Below are 18195 nucleotides of genomic sequence, written 5' to 3'. Positions count from 1 at the left end.
GCACCAGTGCAGATGTATGATGTGTTGTTATAAAGCACACAGCCATAAGCTGGATTAACATCTGTAGTGAGAGCAATGATATTACCGTAAGTCTCACAGAAGCAGGAGGAGAAAGTGTGACTAGAGCATGTACAGGTGTCCTTATTACCAATACAGTTACAGTTATTATTCACACACTGGTATTGGTATTGGTTTTGGTATCTATATCTCTGGTAGTTGAAACTGTGCATTCTTGTGTTGCAGTACATGCGGTGCTGAGCACCAGTGCAGATGTACGTGTCATTATAAAGCCCACAGTCATAGACTGGAGGAACTGCTGCAGGGATGCTATAGCCGTAATTTGTACAGAAGCAGGAGGATGAAGTATTATAGTAGCATGTACAAGTGTCTGTATTTCCACGGCAGTCACAGATATTGCTCGTACAGCGGTGCTCGTTTGTATTGTAATAGAAATCATGTACACTTGTGTTGCAGTACATGTGATACTGAGCACCAGTGCAGATGTATGATGTGTCATTATAAAGCACACAGTCATAGACTGGAGAAACTGCTGTAGTGAGAGCAATGATATTACCATAAGTCTCACAGAAGCAGGAGGAGAAAGTGCTACTAGAGCATGTACAGGTGTCCTTATTACCAATACAGTTACAGTTATTATTCACACACTGGTATTGGTATTGGTTTTGGTATCTATATCTCTGGTAGTAGAAATCATGCATTGTTGTGTTGCAGTGCATGTGGTACTGAGCACCAGTGCATATATATGTATCATTAGAAAGCACACATTGAGAGACTCTCAATGGACTAACTGATGTAGGGATAGTGAAGTTATTGTTGTAAGTCTCACAGAAGCAGGAGGAGAAAGTGCGACTAGAGCATGTACAGGTCTCCTTATTACCAATACAGTTACAGTTATTATTCACACATTGGTATTGGTTTTGGTTTTGATACTGATATCTCCGGTAGTAAAAGTCGTGCATTGTTGTGTTGCAGTACATGTGATACTGAGCACCAGTGCAGATGTACGTGTCATTATAAAGCACACAGTCATAAGCTGAAGTAATTTCTGTAGTGAGAGCAATGATATTACCGTAAGTCTCACAGAAGCAGGAGGACAAAGCGCTACTAGAGCATGTACAGGTGTCCTTATTACCAATACAGTTACAGTTATTATTCACACACTGGTATTGGTATTGGTTTTGGTATCTATATCTCTGGTAGTAGAAATCATGCATTGTTGTGTTGCAGTACATGCGGTACTGAGCACCAGTGCATGTATATGTATCATTAGAAATCACACATTGATAGACTCTCAATGGACTAACTGATGTAGGGATAGTGAAGTTATTGTTGTAAGTCTCACAAAAACAGGAGGAGAAAGTGCTACTAGAGCATGTACAGGTGTCCTTATTACCAATACAGTTACAGTTATTATTCACACATCGGTATTGGTCTTGGTTTTGATACTGATATCTCCGGTAGTAAAAGTCGTGCATTGTTGTGTTGCAGTACATGTGATACTGAGCACCAGTGCATATGTATGATGTGTCATTGTAAAGCACACAGCCATAAGCTGGATTAACTTCTGTAGTGAGAGCAATGATATTACCGTAAGTCTCACAGAAGCAGGAGGACAAAGCGCTACTAGAGCATGTGCAGGTGTCCTTATTACCAATACAGTTACAGTTATTATTCACACACTGGTATTGGTATTGGTTTTGGTATCTATATCTCTGGTAGTTGAAACTGTGCATTGTTGTGTTGCAGTACATGCGGTACTGAGCACCAGTGCAGATGTACGTGTCATTATAAAGCACACAGTCATAGACTGGAGGAACTGCTGCAGGGATGCTATAGCCGTAATTAGTACAGAAACAGGAGGATGAAGAACTATAGTAGCATGTACATGTGTCCTTATTACCAATGCAGTCACAGTTATTATTCAAACAGTGGTAATGGTTTATATAATAATGGAAATCATGTACACTTGTGTTGCAGTACATGTGATACTGAGCACCAGTGCAGATGTATGATGTGTCATTATAAAGCACACAGTCATAGACTGGAGAAACTGATGTAGTAAGAGCAATGATATTACCGTAAGTCTCACAGAAGCAGGAGGAGTATGTGTTACTAGAGCATGTACAGGTGTCCTTATTACCAATGCAGTTACAGTTATTATTCACACACTGGTATTGGTATCGGTTTTGGTATCTATATCTCTGGTAGTAGAAATCATGCATTGTTGTGTTGCAGTACATGCGGTACTGAGCACCAGTGCATATATATGTATCATTAGAAAGCACACATTGAGAGACTCTCAATGGACTAACTGATGTAGGGATAGTGAAGTTATTGTTGTAAGTCTCACAGAAGCAGGATGAGAAAGTGCTACTGTAGCATGTACAGGTGTCCTTATTACCAATACAGTTACAGTTATTATTCACACATTGGTATTGGTTTTGGTTTTGATACTGATATCTCCGGTAGTAAAAGTCATGCATTGTTGTGTTGCAGTACATGTGATACTGAGCACCAGTGCAGATGTACGTATCATTATAAAGCACACAGCCATAAGCTGGAGTAACTTCTGTAGTGAGAGCAATGATATTACCATAAGTCTCACAGAAGCAGGAGGACAAAGCGTTACTAGAGCATGTACAGGTGTCCTTATTACCAGTGCAGTTACAGTTATTATTCACACACTGGTATTGGTATTGGTTTTGGTATCTATATCTCCAATAGTAGAAATCATGCATTGTTGTGTTGCAGTACATGCGGTACTGAGCACCAGTGCATATATATGTATCATTAGAAAGCACACATTGAGAGACTCTCAATGGACTAACTGATGTAGGGATAGTGAAGTTATTGTTGTAAGTCTCACAAAAGCAGGAGGAGAAAGTGTTACTAGAGCATGTACAGGTCTCCTTATTACCAATACAGTTACAGTTATTATTCACACATTGGTATTGGTCTTGGTTTTGATACTGATATCTCCGGTAGTAAAAGTCGTGCATTGTTGTGTTGCAGTACATGTGATACTGAGCACCAGTGCATATGTATGATGTGTCATTATAAAGCACACAGCCATAAACTGGATTAACATCTGTAGTGAGAGCAATGATATTACCGTAAGTCTCGCAGAAGCAGGAGGACAAAGCGCTACTAGAGCATGTACAGGTGTCCTTATTTCCAATGCAGTTACAGTTATTATTCACACACTGGTATTGGTATTGGTTTTGGTATCTATATCTCTGGTAGTTGAAACTGTGCATTCTTGTGTTGCAGTACATGCGGTGCTGAGCACCAGTGCAGATGTATGTGTCATTATAAAGCCCACAGTCATAGACTGGAGTAACTGCTGCAGGGATGCTATTGCCGTAATTTGTACAGAAGCAGGAGGATGAAGAACTATAGTAGCATGTACAAGTGTCTCTATTTCCACGACAGTCACAGATATTGCTCGTACAGCGGTGCTCGTTTGTATTGTAATAGAAATCATGTACACTTGTGTTGCAGTACATGTGATACTGAGCACCAGTGCAGATGTATGATGTGTCATTATAAAGCACACAGTCATAGACTGGAGAAACTGCTGTAGTGAGAGCAATGATATTACCGTAAGTCTCACAGAAGCAGGAGGAGTATGTGTTACTAGAGCATGTACAGGTGTCCTTATTACCAATACAGTTACAGTTATTATTCACACATTGGTATTGGTTTTGGTTTTGATACTGATATCTCCGGTAGTAAAAGTCATGCATTGTTGTGTTGCAGTGCATGCGGTACTGAGCACCAGTGCATATATATGTATCATTAGAAAGCACACATTGAGAGACTCTCAATGGACTAACTGATGTAGGGATAGTGAAGTTATTGTTGTAAGTCTCACAGAAGCAGGATGAGAAAGTGCTACTGTAGCATGTACAGGTGTCCTTATTACCAATACAGTTACAGTTATTATTCACACATTGGTATTGGTTTTGGTTTTGATACTGATATCTCCGGTAGTAAAAGTCATGCATTGTTGTGTTGCAATACATGTGATACTGAGCACCAGTGCAGATGTACGTGTCATTATCAAGATCACAGTCCAAAACTGGACTAACTTCTGCTCTTGATTCAGCGGAAGTGGTGGATATTAAACCTGAGGACCAGAAAGATGTGATCAAAGTCAGAATACACAAATGGCATTGAAACATAAAAGTTTACTCCGTTGGCCTCTATTTATCAATACCAAGACATTTTCTTTTCTTTTCTTTTCTTTTCTTTTCTTTTCTTTTTTCAACAGTTAGCAAAACTGCAGGCTGTAGACTACACTGTTCATTTTTTTATACATTGTATTCATCCCTTAAAATGCATACAATATTTTCAAAATTTCTAATGTTTTTACATTTTACAAAAGTTTATTTATTCTTTGGCAAAATATGATAATTCTCCCACCAGCCCAAAACACTGTGAGGGCATGTACTTTATGCATTTGGGAGTGAGATTAACTGGTCTGTTAAGTTGGGTACATAGACAACTGTGTAGAGTTTTGATAATGACTTAAAAGGGAAATTAATGTAATCAATTGTACAAAAAGTAATACAGTTCACAGGATCAACAGATAGAGTTTGAAGCAAACACTACTGGATTACACTCACACAGGATGAAAGTGATGAAAGACCGCACACCTGGCATGAAAAAAGAGGACATATTACAATGTTTAATGTTTTTCCCCAGTTAAACTTATGACTTTGTTCATATATATATATATATATATATATATATATATATATATATATACACACACTCACCTAAAGGATTATTAGGAACACCTGTTCAATTATCTAATCAACCAATCACATGGCAGTTGCTTCAATGCATTTAGGGGTGTGGTCCTGGTCAAGACAATCTCCTGAACTCCAAACTGAATGTCAGAATGGGAAAGAAAGGTGATTTAAGCAATTTTGAGCATGGCATGGTTGTTGGTGCCAGACGGGCCGGTCTGAGTATTTCACAATCTGCTCAGTTACTGGGATTTTCACGCACAACCATTTCTAGGGTTTACAAAGAATGATGTGAAAAGGGAAAAACATCCAGTATGCGGCAGTCCTGTGGGCGAAAATGCCTTGTTGATGCTAGAGGTCAGAGGAGAATGGGCTGACTGATTCAAGCTGATAGAAGAGCAACTTTGACTGAAATAACCACTCGTTACAACCGAGGTATGCAGCAAAGCATTTGTGAAGCCACAACACGCACACCCTTGAGGCGGATGGGCTACAACAGCAGAAGACCCCACCGGGTACCACTTATCTCCACTACAAATAGGAAAAAGAGGCTACAATTTGCACAAGCTCACCAAAATTGGACAGTTGAAGACTGGAAAAATGTTGCCTGGTCTGATGAGTCTCGATTTCTGTTGAGACATTCAGATGGTAGAGTCAGAATTTGGCGTAAACAGAATGAGAACATGGATCCATCATGCCTTGTTACCACTGTGGTGGTGGTGTAATGGTGTGGGGGATGTTTTCTTGGCACACTTTAGGCCCCTTAGTGCCAATTGGGCATCGTTTAAATGCCACGGCCTACCTGAGCATTGTTTCTGACCATGTCCATCCCTTTATGACCACCATGTACCCATCCTCTGATGGCTACTTCCAGCAGGATAATGCACCATGTCACAAAGCTCGAATCATTTCAAATTGGTTTCTTGAACATGACAATGAGTTCACTGTACTAAAATGGCCCCCACAGTCACCAGATCTCAACCCAATAGAGCATCTTTGGGATGTGGTGGAACGGGAGCTTTGTGCCCTGGATGTGCATCCCACAAATCTCCATCAACTGCAAGATGCTATCCTATCAATATGGGCCAACATTTCTAAAGAATGCTTTCAGCACCTTGTTGAATCAATGCCACGTAGAATTAAGGCAGTTCTGAAGGCGAAAGGGGGTCAAACACAGTATTAGTATGGTGTTCCTAATAATCCTTTAGGTGAGTGTAATATATATATATATATATATATATATATATATATATATATACTGTATATATATATATATATATATATATATATATTTTTTTTTTTTTTTAAATCAGATATTGAGGACTGACTGTTAGATACTGTTAAGTTTCAAACGATCAACATCTGTTCAGACAGTTTTGTAAACATCTGCTGTTATAGTAATGGCTTAAACATCAACACAATGCCATGAGAGTTGTTTTCTTATAAAACAAAGTGTATTTTTTTTTTTGCTGATTATGGAATGAATTCAATTCAAACATTTTCTGCCTGCCTGAACTGTCAAACACGCTAAAATCAAACACATTATTTTTCAAAACCTAACAGAGTTCGAACATTCACACCATTCATATAAACTGTCTGTCACAGTTCTGATTTAAATAAGCAAATACTTAAGAGCCATAACTGGATCATTTTTGCAGTGCTTGACATTCAGTTGGTAACAGTTTTAACACGGAAGCAATATGTAGTTTCTCATTTCTTAAACAACCGGATCCCTTATGGAATGAAATATATTTCCATATATTTATGATCAAAATTGTGATTCTCAATTTATCTAGAATCATGCAGCTTTACTCTACTAGACCTTAGTCAGGTTAGACGCCATATTCAACACAGATGAAAACAAGGCTGAGGGATAGACAAACAGTCTTTTAAAGTTTAAAAAGACTTTAAAGTTTTTAAAAAAGACTCATAAAGTTTTTTTTTGTTTTTTTTCAAAGACATTTAGGTCAACATCTTAGTAAACTATCGGTATGTTGTTAAACATCAGTAAAAGATAATGCACTGTATTCTATCTATCACAGCCTCGTTTTCATTCCTGTCAAAAATGACAAAAATCTGCACCTCACAACCAGCGGAAAATTCACTGACACACTCGTGAACATAAAGTTGCATTTTTTAAACTTTAAAAGGCTGCTTCTGTGTAGACTAGTCCGATTTTAATTACAGAAACATGCCATTATCAGTTTTCTCCACTCTTCCCTTAATTCATGCCATGTTGTAATTACCGTAACGATTCTGAACCGTTAAAAGCCTGCACAGAACGTTTAGTGTGATCAAAGAGCGATTAGAGAGCAGACGGCTCCTTATTGTATTTTCTGTAATGTACACAGCAAAATTCCCAGTGTTAAATGAACACCCGTCAGTGTACAGTGTCCACACTACAGAGTGTTAAAAAGGTAATTAGATTAAGTGATTTTGCTGTGTATTTTCATGTCTCCATTTAATGTTTTTTAGCAAAAATATTTCCATACATTTAATTCTCAGTTAGTATTTAAAATGTGCCATACATTAGTTCCAAATCAAAACAGGAAAAGAAAAATACCCACTTTTAAAAACAATGAGCACCATAATGGATTCTGATGGTGTCCACTGTTTATTATTTTACACATCAATCCAGTTCAGGAGTTGATCTGCTGAAATAAATTTAGAGACAAAACAAAAATTAGCTGTGATGAGGAGAGTGAGGAATGTAGTAACAAAACGTTATCCCTGAGAGAAGGGAATGAGTATTGCGTAAGTAGATTACGCTATGGGAAAACTCCTTTTCTCGAGAATATTTAAGCCAAATTTTTAAAATGCAGTGCAGCTCCACAGCAGACACATAGCTGAGCCTTCAGCGCGGCCATTGGCTGTGGTACGGCAACTGCACGAACCTGTGGTGAGGCGGCTCAGGCGCGTGAACCTAACAGGCCGCTTCACCCCCAGGTGCGGCAGAGCCCGCCAGAATGGGCGTGGCTTATAGCTATACAAGCCCCCATTTTTGCCATAGAATCAGGGTTAAATCGGCTGAAGCGATCCCATGATCTAAGCACAGTAGCACGGCGGGTTATGCAATACTCATTCCCTTCTCTCAGGGAACCGAGGTTACGTTAGTAACCGAGACATTCGCTTTCGAGTGGTCTCTCGTATTGCATAAGTAGCTTACGCTATGGGAACCCCTTTCAAAACGCTGTGCGTGCTTAAAACTTCGCCCCATACTACAGCCTAGGGCAGAGCGCCTGAGGCACATAGAAGAGTAAAGTTATGAGTCCTAACAGAGGCCAGACTAGTGATGAGCCTCATATAGAGAACCAAGGAATGGGCCTTAAAAAGGGCCAAGCTCCTTATTTATAAGGTATAAAGAACCGTAGTTCGAGTTCAACCAGGACCAGATATACATCGGGCCTCATCGGGCGGCTTGGGTGGTGGGCTAGCGCATCCCTGTCTTTGGAGAAAAATGTTTGGCAATGAGTGTTGTCTTCTGAGGCAAAAAGGGTCGACCTCTCCCTCACCAAAGATGCTCCGATCAGCTGAACCGTTCGCGGGTGAAGCGACCATTCCCCTGGGGGAACATTGTCTCTGGATAGCATATCCGCACCCTGGTTCAGAATGCCTGGCACTCTCAGCGAGTGCAGGTTGTTCTGAGCCCATGTAATGAGGTTTTTGGCCATGGTGTGCAGGTTGCTCTACCTGAGTCCACCCTGGCGATTTATATAGGACACTACTGACATGTTGTCTGTCCGGACCAAGACGTGGTGGCCTTTTAGGTATGGGAGAAAAGCTTGCAGCGATAGAGCGACCGCTCTCATCTCTAAACAGTTTATGTGTATGAACCTCTCCGGGCTCGACCATAGGCCGGAGATGGGCCTGCCCTCGTAAAGGGCTCTACAACCTAGGTTGGAGGCATCTGTCGAGACAACTTTCCTCTTTGAAATCACGCCCATACTCACGCCGGTTTGGTAGCAGCTGGCTGCTTTCCAAGGAGCCAGGACTCTGATACAGCCGTGGTTCACTTTGATGTGTAAGTGGCCAGATCGCCATGCGTGAGCCGGTACACGGAGCTTTAACCAGTGCTGAAGAGGATGCATGTACAGTAGACCCAGCTGGAGTACTGATAATGCTGAGGCCATGAGACCTAACATCCTCTGAAATCTCTTGAGAGATGCCTGCTCTGAACGATGCCACTAGGCGTTGAATAGTGAACATGCACTCTCATTTGTATAGAGTTTATGACTGTTCCCAGGAAGGAAATACTCTGGCTGGGAGACAGCGCACTTTTGGAAGCATTAATCCTGAAACTTACGTATCCTAGATGGCTGAGGAGCCAGGACCTGTGAGTTATTGACTGCGCCTCCGATTAAGCTATAACCAGCCAATCGTTGAGGTAGTTCAACATTTGCACTCCCAGTTGTCTCAGGGGGGTGAGAGCTGCATCCATGCACTTCATAAATGTACAGGGTGCTAGAGATAAGCCGAAAGGTAGGACCGTGTTCTGATGAGCCTGCTCCTCGAAAACAAATATCAAGAATGGCCTGTGATGGGGTGTTATCTGAATGTGAAAATAAGCATCTTTCAGATCCACTGAGAAAAAAACAATTCCCTGGGCCAATCTGCCCGAGGATTTGTTTAGTTGTTAGCATCCTGAATGGGTGCATCATAAGCGCTTTGTTCAGGTGTCTGAGATCTAGGATGGGCATGAGGCTGCCATCCTTCTTTGGAACGAGGAAGTAGCGACTGTAAAAGCCTGACTCGCTTTGTGTAAAATGGACTGGCTCTACAGCCCCTTTTGCTAACAGTTTCGACTTCGGTGCGAAGGACGTGAGCCACATCGCTTCTCAATGTTGTCTTGACAACGGCTAGAAAGCGCGGAGGTCTGCGAGTAAACTGTAGTGAGTAGCCTCGTTTTATTATGTTCAACACCCATTCTGATATCCCGGGGATGGCCTCCCAGGCCTTGACCCGCATAGCTAGGAGCTGAATGTCTGGGGACGGGCCACTTTGTGATAGGGACCCGGCCACCCAGCTGATCTGTTCTTGTGATACTTCGGGAACAGTGCTTATGTGCAGGGGTGCATACTTTATAGTGGGCACACAACCTACATTTATTACACCTCCAGCGCAAACCGGAGGGAAAACTGATACTGTGGGAACAGTGCTTATGTGCAGTGGTGCATATTTCATAGTGGGCACACAACCTACATTTATTACACTTCCAGTGCGAGCCAGAAGGAAAGCTGATACTGTGGGGACAGTGCTTATGTGCAGGGGTGCGTACTTTATAGTGGGCACACAACCTACATTTATTGCACCTCCAGTGCGAGCCGGAGGGAGATCAGACAGAAAAGTGTTCTTTTCATGATTTATTTGGGTCGCCGTAAAAACAGCGTTTGTTTGCATGTTTCAAAACAGACTCGTTTACTGCAATATTGACATTTCCAGCCGCCTGAACTAAAGAAGGGACTGGGAGATGTATAAAAGGCTTTTTGGAGGTTGGTCCGGCCTCGGCGGGACTCAAAACTCTCTTTTCCTTCCTGTCAACATGGCTACGAAGGCTTCCGAGGCTCGGGGTCCAACACAATGTTGGGTCGGGGTCCCTGTCACTCTGGGAACTGATGTCGCTTCGTTGAATGAGAGTGGTGGTGGACCTCAGCTGCTGGGTGGGGCTGGGAGACCGGCGGCGCTGGTTTAACTAGCTGAGGGAGTGGCGCCTTCTTGTGGCGGCCCGAAGCAGAGCTGGAGCGTTTTGGGAGGAAGTAACGCATAGCCTGCAACGCTTTCTGAGCCTCTGTGTAACGTTCCGGTAAACCCTTGACTGCTGGGCCGAACAGACCGGTGGTGGAGATGGGGAGTCCAGAAAAGCTGCCCTGTCTGCATCCTTCATCTCTGTTAAGTTTAACCAAAGATGACGTTCAAGCACCGTCAAGTTCGCCATGGTCCTACCAATCGCCTGGGCGGTTGATTTGGTGGCTCGCAGAGTCAGGTCTGTGGCGCTGTGCTGGTCCCTGAAAGCTTCCGGTTCAGGTCCAGACTCATCCATCGAGTGGAGAAGATTGGCCTGAAAAACTTGGAGGACAGCCATGGTGTGAAGCGCGGAGGCATAGGCTTGGCCAGCGAGAGCTGAAGTGGTGTGGCAAGGTTTGGAGGGGCAAAGGTGTGCGGCCACCGCTGCTTCGAGGGGAGGAATTGCTTCGTATCCTTTCTCCACAGCACCGTCGACAGTCGAGAGCGTTGAGGAGATGGAAGGCTTTAGACAAGCTGAATGTGGCACTTTCCACGACTTCGTTAGCTCGTCGTGTACCTCGGGAGCAGGTCTCTGCCGAGGGGCCTGCCGGCGCCCCTGCAGCAACCATTCGTCTAGCCTGCTGCACGTGGGCTCCTCGGGCAAAGACCACTCGAGCCCGAGGTCTTCAACAGCCTTAGTCAACACACGGAGAAGCTCTACGTCAAGGCTGGTTCTCACGTCGCTTGTGCTGGTTTGTGTTGAGGGTGCGGGATCGGCCATGGATCCCGCCCACTCCTCGCATTCGGATGCAGTGAGAGAAAGGCTGTCATCCTTCTAGTCTTTCTCGTCTGATACCCCGAAAGAGACGAGACCGGCCACTCACTGAGAGGGGTGCTGGTCCGCCTGAATGAACATGATCAGCGAGGGGGTTTCTCTAAGAGAGAGAGCGAGGCACGCGGGGACTGGGCCGGCTTGTGCTCACTCGTATTTGTCTGCTCTGGCATCCTCTGTGCGCGCCGCTTTTTCTTGCGCGGCTCGAGCAAAGCGTGGTCACGTGGTCGAGCGTGGTCACAGCCCAAACAGGAAGCGAAAAGGATGTGACGATCTCTGCCGAAGAGAGGGCCTCTGAACGAGGCGCAGGTGACCCGAGGCATTTGAAACAACGCCTAGAATTTGCTCTTTTAGAAAGTGAGTCGCAGCGGCGAACACACTAGCTTAAAAAGGATATAGGGCGCCGGATGGCACAGCAGAACAGCGGGCTGAAGGCGGCGTCCAGTTGAAACTAGAAAGTCGGCGTCCTCAGAGCTGCTTAGCAGGTGGCTTGAAGGCTTTTCGACCGCGGCGAAGAAGGCTTCTCACTCCGGAGGTCAGCGAAGTGAAACTTGCTGAAGGAGATTAAATCTGATCTGATATCTATGGCAAAAATTGGGATTTATATAGCTATAAGCCATGCCCACTCTGGCAGGCTCTGATGCACCTGGGTGCGAAGCGGCCTGATTGGTTCACTCGCCTGAGCCGCCTTGATAGGTTCGTGCAGTGACCGCGCTAGATGCTCAGCTATGTGTCTGCTGTGCAGCTGCAATATTCTCGAGAAAAGGAGTTTTCCCATAGCGTAAGCGATGCAATACGAGAGACCCCTCGAAAGGGAACTACAGTTCAACCAAACAGAAATGAGCTACCTTTATAGATTTTTTTTTTAAAGGTGCTACTTCATATTTTTACCATTTTGTATTCAATTGCTGAAAGTGAAATACATCCAGATTCAGGAATGTTCTAATCTTTGTTCTAACAACAGCCATGCAAATAATTGACTAGATGTACAATTAAAATTTCAGCAAGTGCAGATGAACCACTTGAAAAGAGCCGCTTGGCTCATAGTTCAGTCAGTTTTTCTATTTTTCTTTTTATTCATTAAATTGCATGGCTCATACATATCGTTAAGCATGATTACAATTAAATCACACCTCAGTATGATGAAGTATATTTGTTTTGAAGAGTTTGATTGTCCAACCTCAGGATAAATTTATCAGAGATTAGATAATCTAAAAATGAAAGTTTGATTGAGTATTTCAGTGTTTACATTTCTTTCTTTCTTTCTCTCTTTCTTTATTTTTCTCTCTTTCTTTCGCGAGTTGCAGTAAGAGCCCATGTGCAGTTTATTTAACAAACGTGAACAAAATAAACAGATACCTGACTTGAAATTTGACTTGAAATATACATGAACTTATAACATGCATATGAACTAAACAAACTTACCAACAGCAGTTTCATGAACAAAGCTAAACAAAAGTCAATGGAAATATTAGGGCTGTATATACCAGTGGTTCCCAAACCTGTCCTGGAGGCACCCCAACACTGCACGTTTTCATTGTCTCCCTAATCAAACACACCTGATTCAACTCATCAGCTCATTAACCCATGTGATAATGAGCTGATGAGTTGAATCAGGTGTGTTTGATTAGGGAGACAACGAAAACGTGCAGTGTTGGGGTGCCTCCAGGACAGGTTTGGGAACCACTGGTATATACTAACAGACTATTGACTAACAAGAAACACCTGTGAGCAATCAAACAATGAATCAATGAGAAAAAAACAGGAAACACGACCAGAACAACCAATCAGAACAAGACATAATCATGGTATGCACATGACAAGAACACATGAGGGGCCAGGGAAACACATGACAGGAAAAAGGTACTAAACTATAAAAGACATGAAACATGAACATGAAACAAAACCCGAAACCAAATGTGACACTTAAAGCACATTTTGAAACAACTCATACTGACCCAGAGTGCGGTACAATACACATATACTCTAGCAGAATAGAAAAGAAAGTACAATGCAATATAATACAATAAACTAATGTATAACTAGTTGAAAAGTAGTGAGAATAAATGTTTATTTGGCAAGAACTGAGGCTGTATTTACACTGCGAGTCTTAATGCCCAGTTCCGATCTTTTGATCATATCCGATTTTTTGGCCCGCCTGTTTACATTCACTTTAGACAGGACTGGTATCCGATATCTGTGTTTACATTAATTCCCACCCAAAACCGTGACCGTTTTACTATCCACATGGTAGACCCTGCCCAGCAAGCAATAGCCATCATTTCACCGTCTCGGTTAAATATAGACCCGATATAGTCCGACTATGTGTAACCCACTTTTAGCCAAAATAACATTGAATCTGGTTAAATGTCATTTTTTCCTAAATAACTTGCGAGATGTATGATATTCCATCATGTAGGCAAAGTCAACTGTGATTACAAGGTGTTTGGTTTCATTTCTTTGACATGTTCTATGTGTGGGCTGTGCATAGCCACGATTTAGCTTGTAGTCAGACTGGCTATTTGTAGCCCACTTATAGTCAAAACTATATTAATTAATTGTAGTTTTTTTTTTTTTATTGTAGCCAAAATAGTCTTAAAACTGTACATGTTTTCCCCCCACGCAGCTTCATGTTTGCTGTCACACATAACATTCATACACAATCTACGATATTATTTGAATGTCTTTCATTTTAAAGGGGGGGTGAAATGCTATTTCATGCATACTGAGTTTTTTACACTGTTAAAGAGTTGGATTCCCATGCTAAACATGGACAAAGTTTCAAAAACTAAGTTGTACGTTTGAAGGAGTATTTTTGTTCCAAAAATACTCCTTCCGGTTTGTCACAAGTTTCGGAAAGTTTTGTTCGAGTATGGGTCTATGTTACGTAAGATGGTGCGGAATTTCCTTATATGGGTCCTAAGGGCACTTCTCCCGGAAGAGCGCGCGCGCACTCGAGAGCAGAGATATTCACTGACCAGAGCGAGAGAGCAAAATGTCACCAAAGAAGTGTGTTTTTGGTTGCCAGGGCAAGACAACCCTGCACAGATTCCTAAAGAACCCAGCATTAAGGGAGCAGTGGATGGAGTTTGTTTTTCCAGAGCATCAACGGAGTTGTGCAAGTGTTTTTGTTTGTTCCCTGCATTTCGACGATGATTGTTTTATAAACAAAGCCCAGATCGACGGATTTGCAGATCGTCTAATGCTTAAGGATCGAGCAGTCACAATGATAAAGGTTCGCGGTCGTGGTTGGAACCGGGAGGTGAGGGAAACTGTTGAACAAATGTCTCTGTGTGTTGTTAGCTATCGGCGCGTTAGCACAGCTTTAGCTCCGCCCACACGGCCCGCCTCCAGCCGCTCGTTTTTTCCCGGAAAGACTCGGTACAGCCTATCTTTCTTTTATAAATATAATAAAACTAAAGACTTTTTGGAGATATGAAGGATGCAATACTACTCTATAGGTACTCAAGATTAAGATGAGATTGAGTGAAAATGAGCATTTCACCCCCCCTTTAAATTAAATACAAATGCAATTACATTTCTCAACCGCTAGATGGCAACAGCCCTACTGAGACATGACTACTGGCAACGCGAGACTTGATAATTAGTAGGCTAGAGATCACTGTTCTTGCAATCGCGCGATAAACATTTTCACCATTTTAAACGAGACAGAGCATTGCATTCACTTATCTGTCGGTCGAAGAGAACAGGTAAAATACATTCCTCCTTTTGTCTTGTAAGTATCTGTGTTTTCGTTTTGACATGTGCTCATTTTTTTAATCTAAATTATTTGTTGTTGTTGGAATTGTGACATTTTAGCAGGTAACAGTGTACAGTGAACTGTAACCTGTTTCCATGAGCCCTTAAACTCGAATTATCTGAATTCAAAGGGGTAAACATGAAATATGTGCAAGCTATTATAATGTGTTATGAAAGCCACAAATATCTTTTACTCTTTTCTTTAGATCATTATGATATGAAAATAGGACTTTTTAACTTGGCAAGTTTATTTGTATAGCACATTTCAACAACATGGCAATATAAAAATACAATATAAGAACAATTAAAAACACTTAAATACTTAAACAAAAACAAGATAAGATAAAAGTTACAGTGTATTGTAAGAAATTAATATTTTTTTTCCAATTAATAAAAGGTAGTGGCAAACAAAATTAAGCTAAAGGTTAGCTTTAACTTTAAATAAGTTTTCTTGGAGTTTGTTCCAGATATATGGTACATAAAAACTGAACACTGCTTCTCTGTTTAGTTTTGACTCTGGGCCAGAAAGCAGACAAGCAGAAGATCAGAAATGTACTTTGGTCCTAAACCATTCAGTGCTTAAACCAACATGAGTATTTTGAAATCAATTATTTTACAGACAAGAAGCTGGCGTAAAGACCTCAGAACTGGAGAGATGTGATCCGACACTGTTTCTTGCAAATTATCCAGCATTACAGTCAACTAAGCACAACAATAAATATACAGAACATAATTAAATTTACAGGCAGCACATTACTCACATAAAAGAATAAAAGCAGCTTTCCCAATTGCCTATCTCGTTGTTCTAATGCAACACGATGGCTAAAAACATGTGATGTGTTTAAGTATACTTACATCTACATTAGACATAAACGGGTTAGTGATAAATGCCTTAAAATTTAGGAAAACAACTAAAATGAAAGTTGTTTATACCTCCATGTTAATTAGAAATGTATATTTTCATTTCAAATCATATGATGTTAGTAGTCAAACGTGTCTTATGCGGTAACAGTGATTAATGATCATATTCAACAGTTATGGATCTCAACTACTTAAGAGAATGGCTGCTTAAGTTTCTTAAAAAATCGATCTCACTGGGCAACATTTATAATGAAAATAAAATCATAGCAAGAACTGATCCCTGGGGTACACCACATCTGTTTGTTCAAAGAAAATAACCACTTTAAAATAGCGCCCTGTAGTCCAACACAACTCTCCAAGAACATTGTGGTTGACATGTCAAAAGAGCTTAAATCTAAAAGCACCAAAACAGGAAATGTTTTCGCTAGTTTTTTTTTCCAGAAATACCATGTAGCCCACTTTATCACAACCAGCTATTAAGTACAAAACTGCAAAAACTGGTAGATTGATAGTTTCATTAAAGCATTAAATTCTCATTTAAGCATGTACAGAGAGACTCACCTGATCTGAGCTTCTTCACCCAACTAGACTGACTACACATACATATGTGTGTCAGAAGATTATGACAGTTTTCTGTTCATCTAAAGAGGAAACAAACATATTTTGTCAACCCTTCCTGCTTAAATTCAAATTTACATTCAAATGTAGATGGAAAGCACACCATTTACAAAAAAACATATGAAATGAATACAGCGATCACATTTCTAAAAACATGGTACATTTGCTTTAAAGCAGATTTAAAAAATAAATCTATCCTTGTTATCATTTATTCTCTGTATTCTTAGACCTTTATATCAGGCCTTCATATTTGTCATTATGCATATTTTCGATGTTTTGCAAAAGTGGGATTGCAAAGACGACCACAGCTTCACATTCATCTGTAATTTTAAAGCCCAGGAAGAGTGACTGAAAGCTCATCAAACTGCTCTTCATTACTAACTTTAGCATGTCTAATATTCATGACCATTCTGAATTTATAGGAATCCATTGTTTCTACATTGTAAAATATTGTTTGCAACAAATATTCTGTCATAGTATTAATAAGTCCATTGGAGTCTGTTTATGCGAATATGAAATGCATAAATAGTTCTACAGAAACATACATTTCTTTATATAAACAAATCAATCTCTCAAATTCTGAACACATTTTAAATCAGGTTTCCCAAACACACTAGTACAACATGAAGTTCTTGTTGTCAATGATCTGATTTTTAACATGAAGCACTCGAAGGCCAATATTGGAAATCATACTTTGGAATGACAAAATGGTGAGTAAATTATGATCATTTTTATTTTGGAAATGTGTCACTTTAATGTGCCATTTGATAATGTTTTGAAAGCAGGAACCTTGAGAAATAATCATTGTTTCATCTCACTACTTTACATGTTGTATCACATATGCAAATCCTAAAAGAGTCAGCCCAAAATTTCCATATGTTAAAATGTGTGTAATATTATTATTTAACCATTTATTTGTTCAGCTAAGTTGATTCAACAGGGGTAAAAAGGCAACAAATACACAACAAAGCAACTAATTTTCCTGATTTTTCAGCATCTATAAACATTAGAAGTGAAAGGTAGTCTGGCAAGCCAGACCTACATCAAGATGTTAGGTCTGGCAACTCACCATAGACGCGGTTTAATCCGAGGGGCGGGATAAACGGCTGTCTTTCAAATTCACTTTGCACGCAATAGGACAGCGCTTCAAACAACCAGAGCGTTTTCCCAACAGCGGAGCTAGTTGATAGATTCAACTTTTGCCATATCTGGCCGGCAAAACGACGAACACATCTTCCTTTTTTTAAGAATGACTTAAGTGCCGTTCTTTGCTCTTTTCTCAAAGAAAAACTTAACTCCAAGTCCTCCAGAGTCGCGGCCAAAGCCGATTCGAAAGACCGTTGGTCTCCATCAGCAGCCGTTTTTTTTTTTGTCATTCTTTGTTTTCAAGTGGCAGCCGTCGCAACTCTGTCGTCATATGTTAAGCCCGCCCCCGTGTTGCAAGAGAAGATTCTTTAAGCACTGAAATGTATAATGCACTAACAAATACATCTCCATTTTTGGAATTATACTCTAGAACACACACACACAGAGGTTCCCAAGATGGAAAGGAAGAAAAGGAAGAAAGAATGCTGAGATGAATGCACACTTGTGGTGAACATAATTTGAACACAGTTCCCAGAAGTTAAT

The 18195-nt window shown here is 41.0% G+C and overlaps 2 protein-coding genes across 2 annotated transcripts in view; both read right to left on the bottom strand.

The window, feature by feature from the left end:
- The window catches only part of LOC307149157 (putative adhesion G protein-coupled receptor E4P), a gene marked incomplete at its 3' end in the record, with an annotated part of 269548 nt that overhangs the window by 81188 nt on the left and 170165 nt on the right, over positions 1–18195 (bottom strand). The window lies entirely within an intron of this gene.
- Positions 55–16545, bottom strand: LOC307154736 (uncharacterized protein; the record flags this gene model as incomplete). Its single annotated transcript, XM_079864822.1, has 6 exons — positions 16510–16545; positions 7343–7429; positions 4650–4679; positions 1610–4150; positions 997–1066; positions 55–61 (listed from the first exon to the last, which is right to left on the bottom strand). Exons 2-6 carry the CDS (start codon positions 7362–7364, stop codon positions 55–57), a joined length of 2670 nt encoding a protein of 889 aa, XP_079720948.1. The 5' UTR covers positions 7365–7429; positions 16510–16545.

Source organism: Squalius cephalus, assembly GCF_949319135.1.
Source record: "Squalius cephalus genome assembly, chromosome: 2".
NCBI lineage: Eukaryota > Metazoa > Chordata > Actinopteri > Cypriniformes > Leuciscidae > Squalius > Squalius cephalus.
This window is presented reverse-complemented; position numbering and strand designations above follow the sequence as displayed.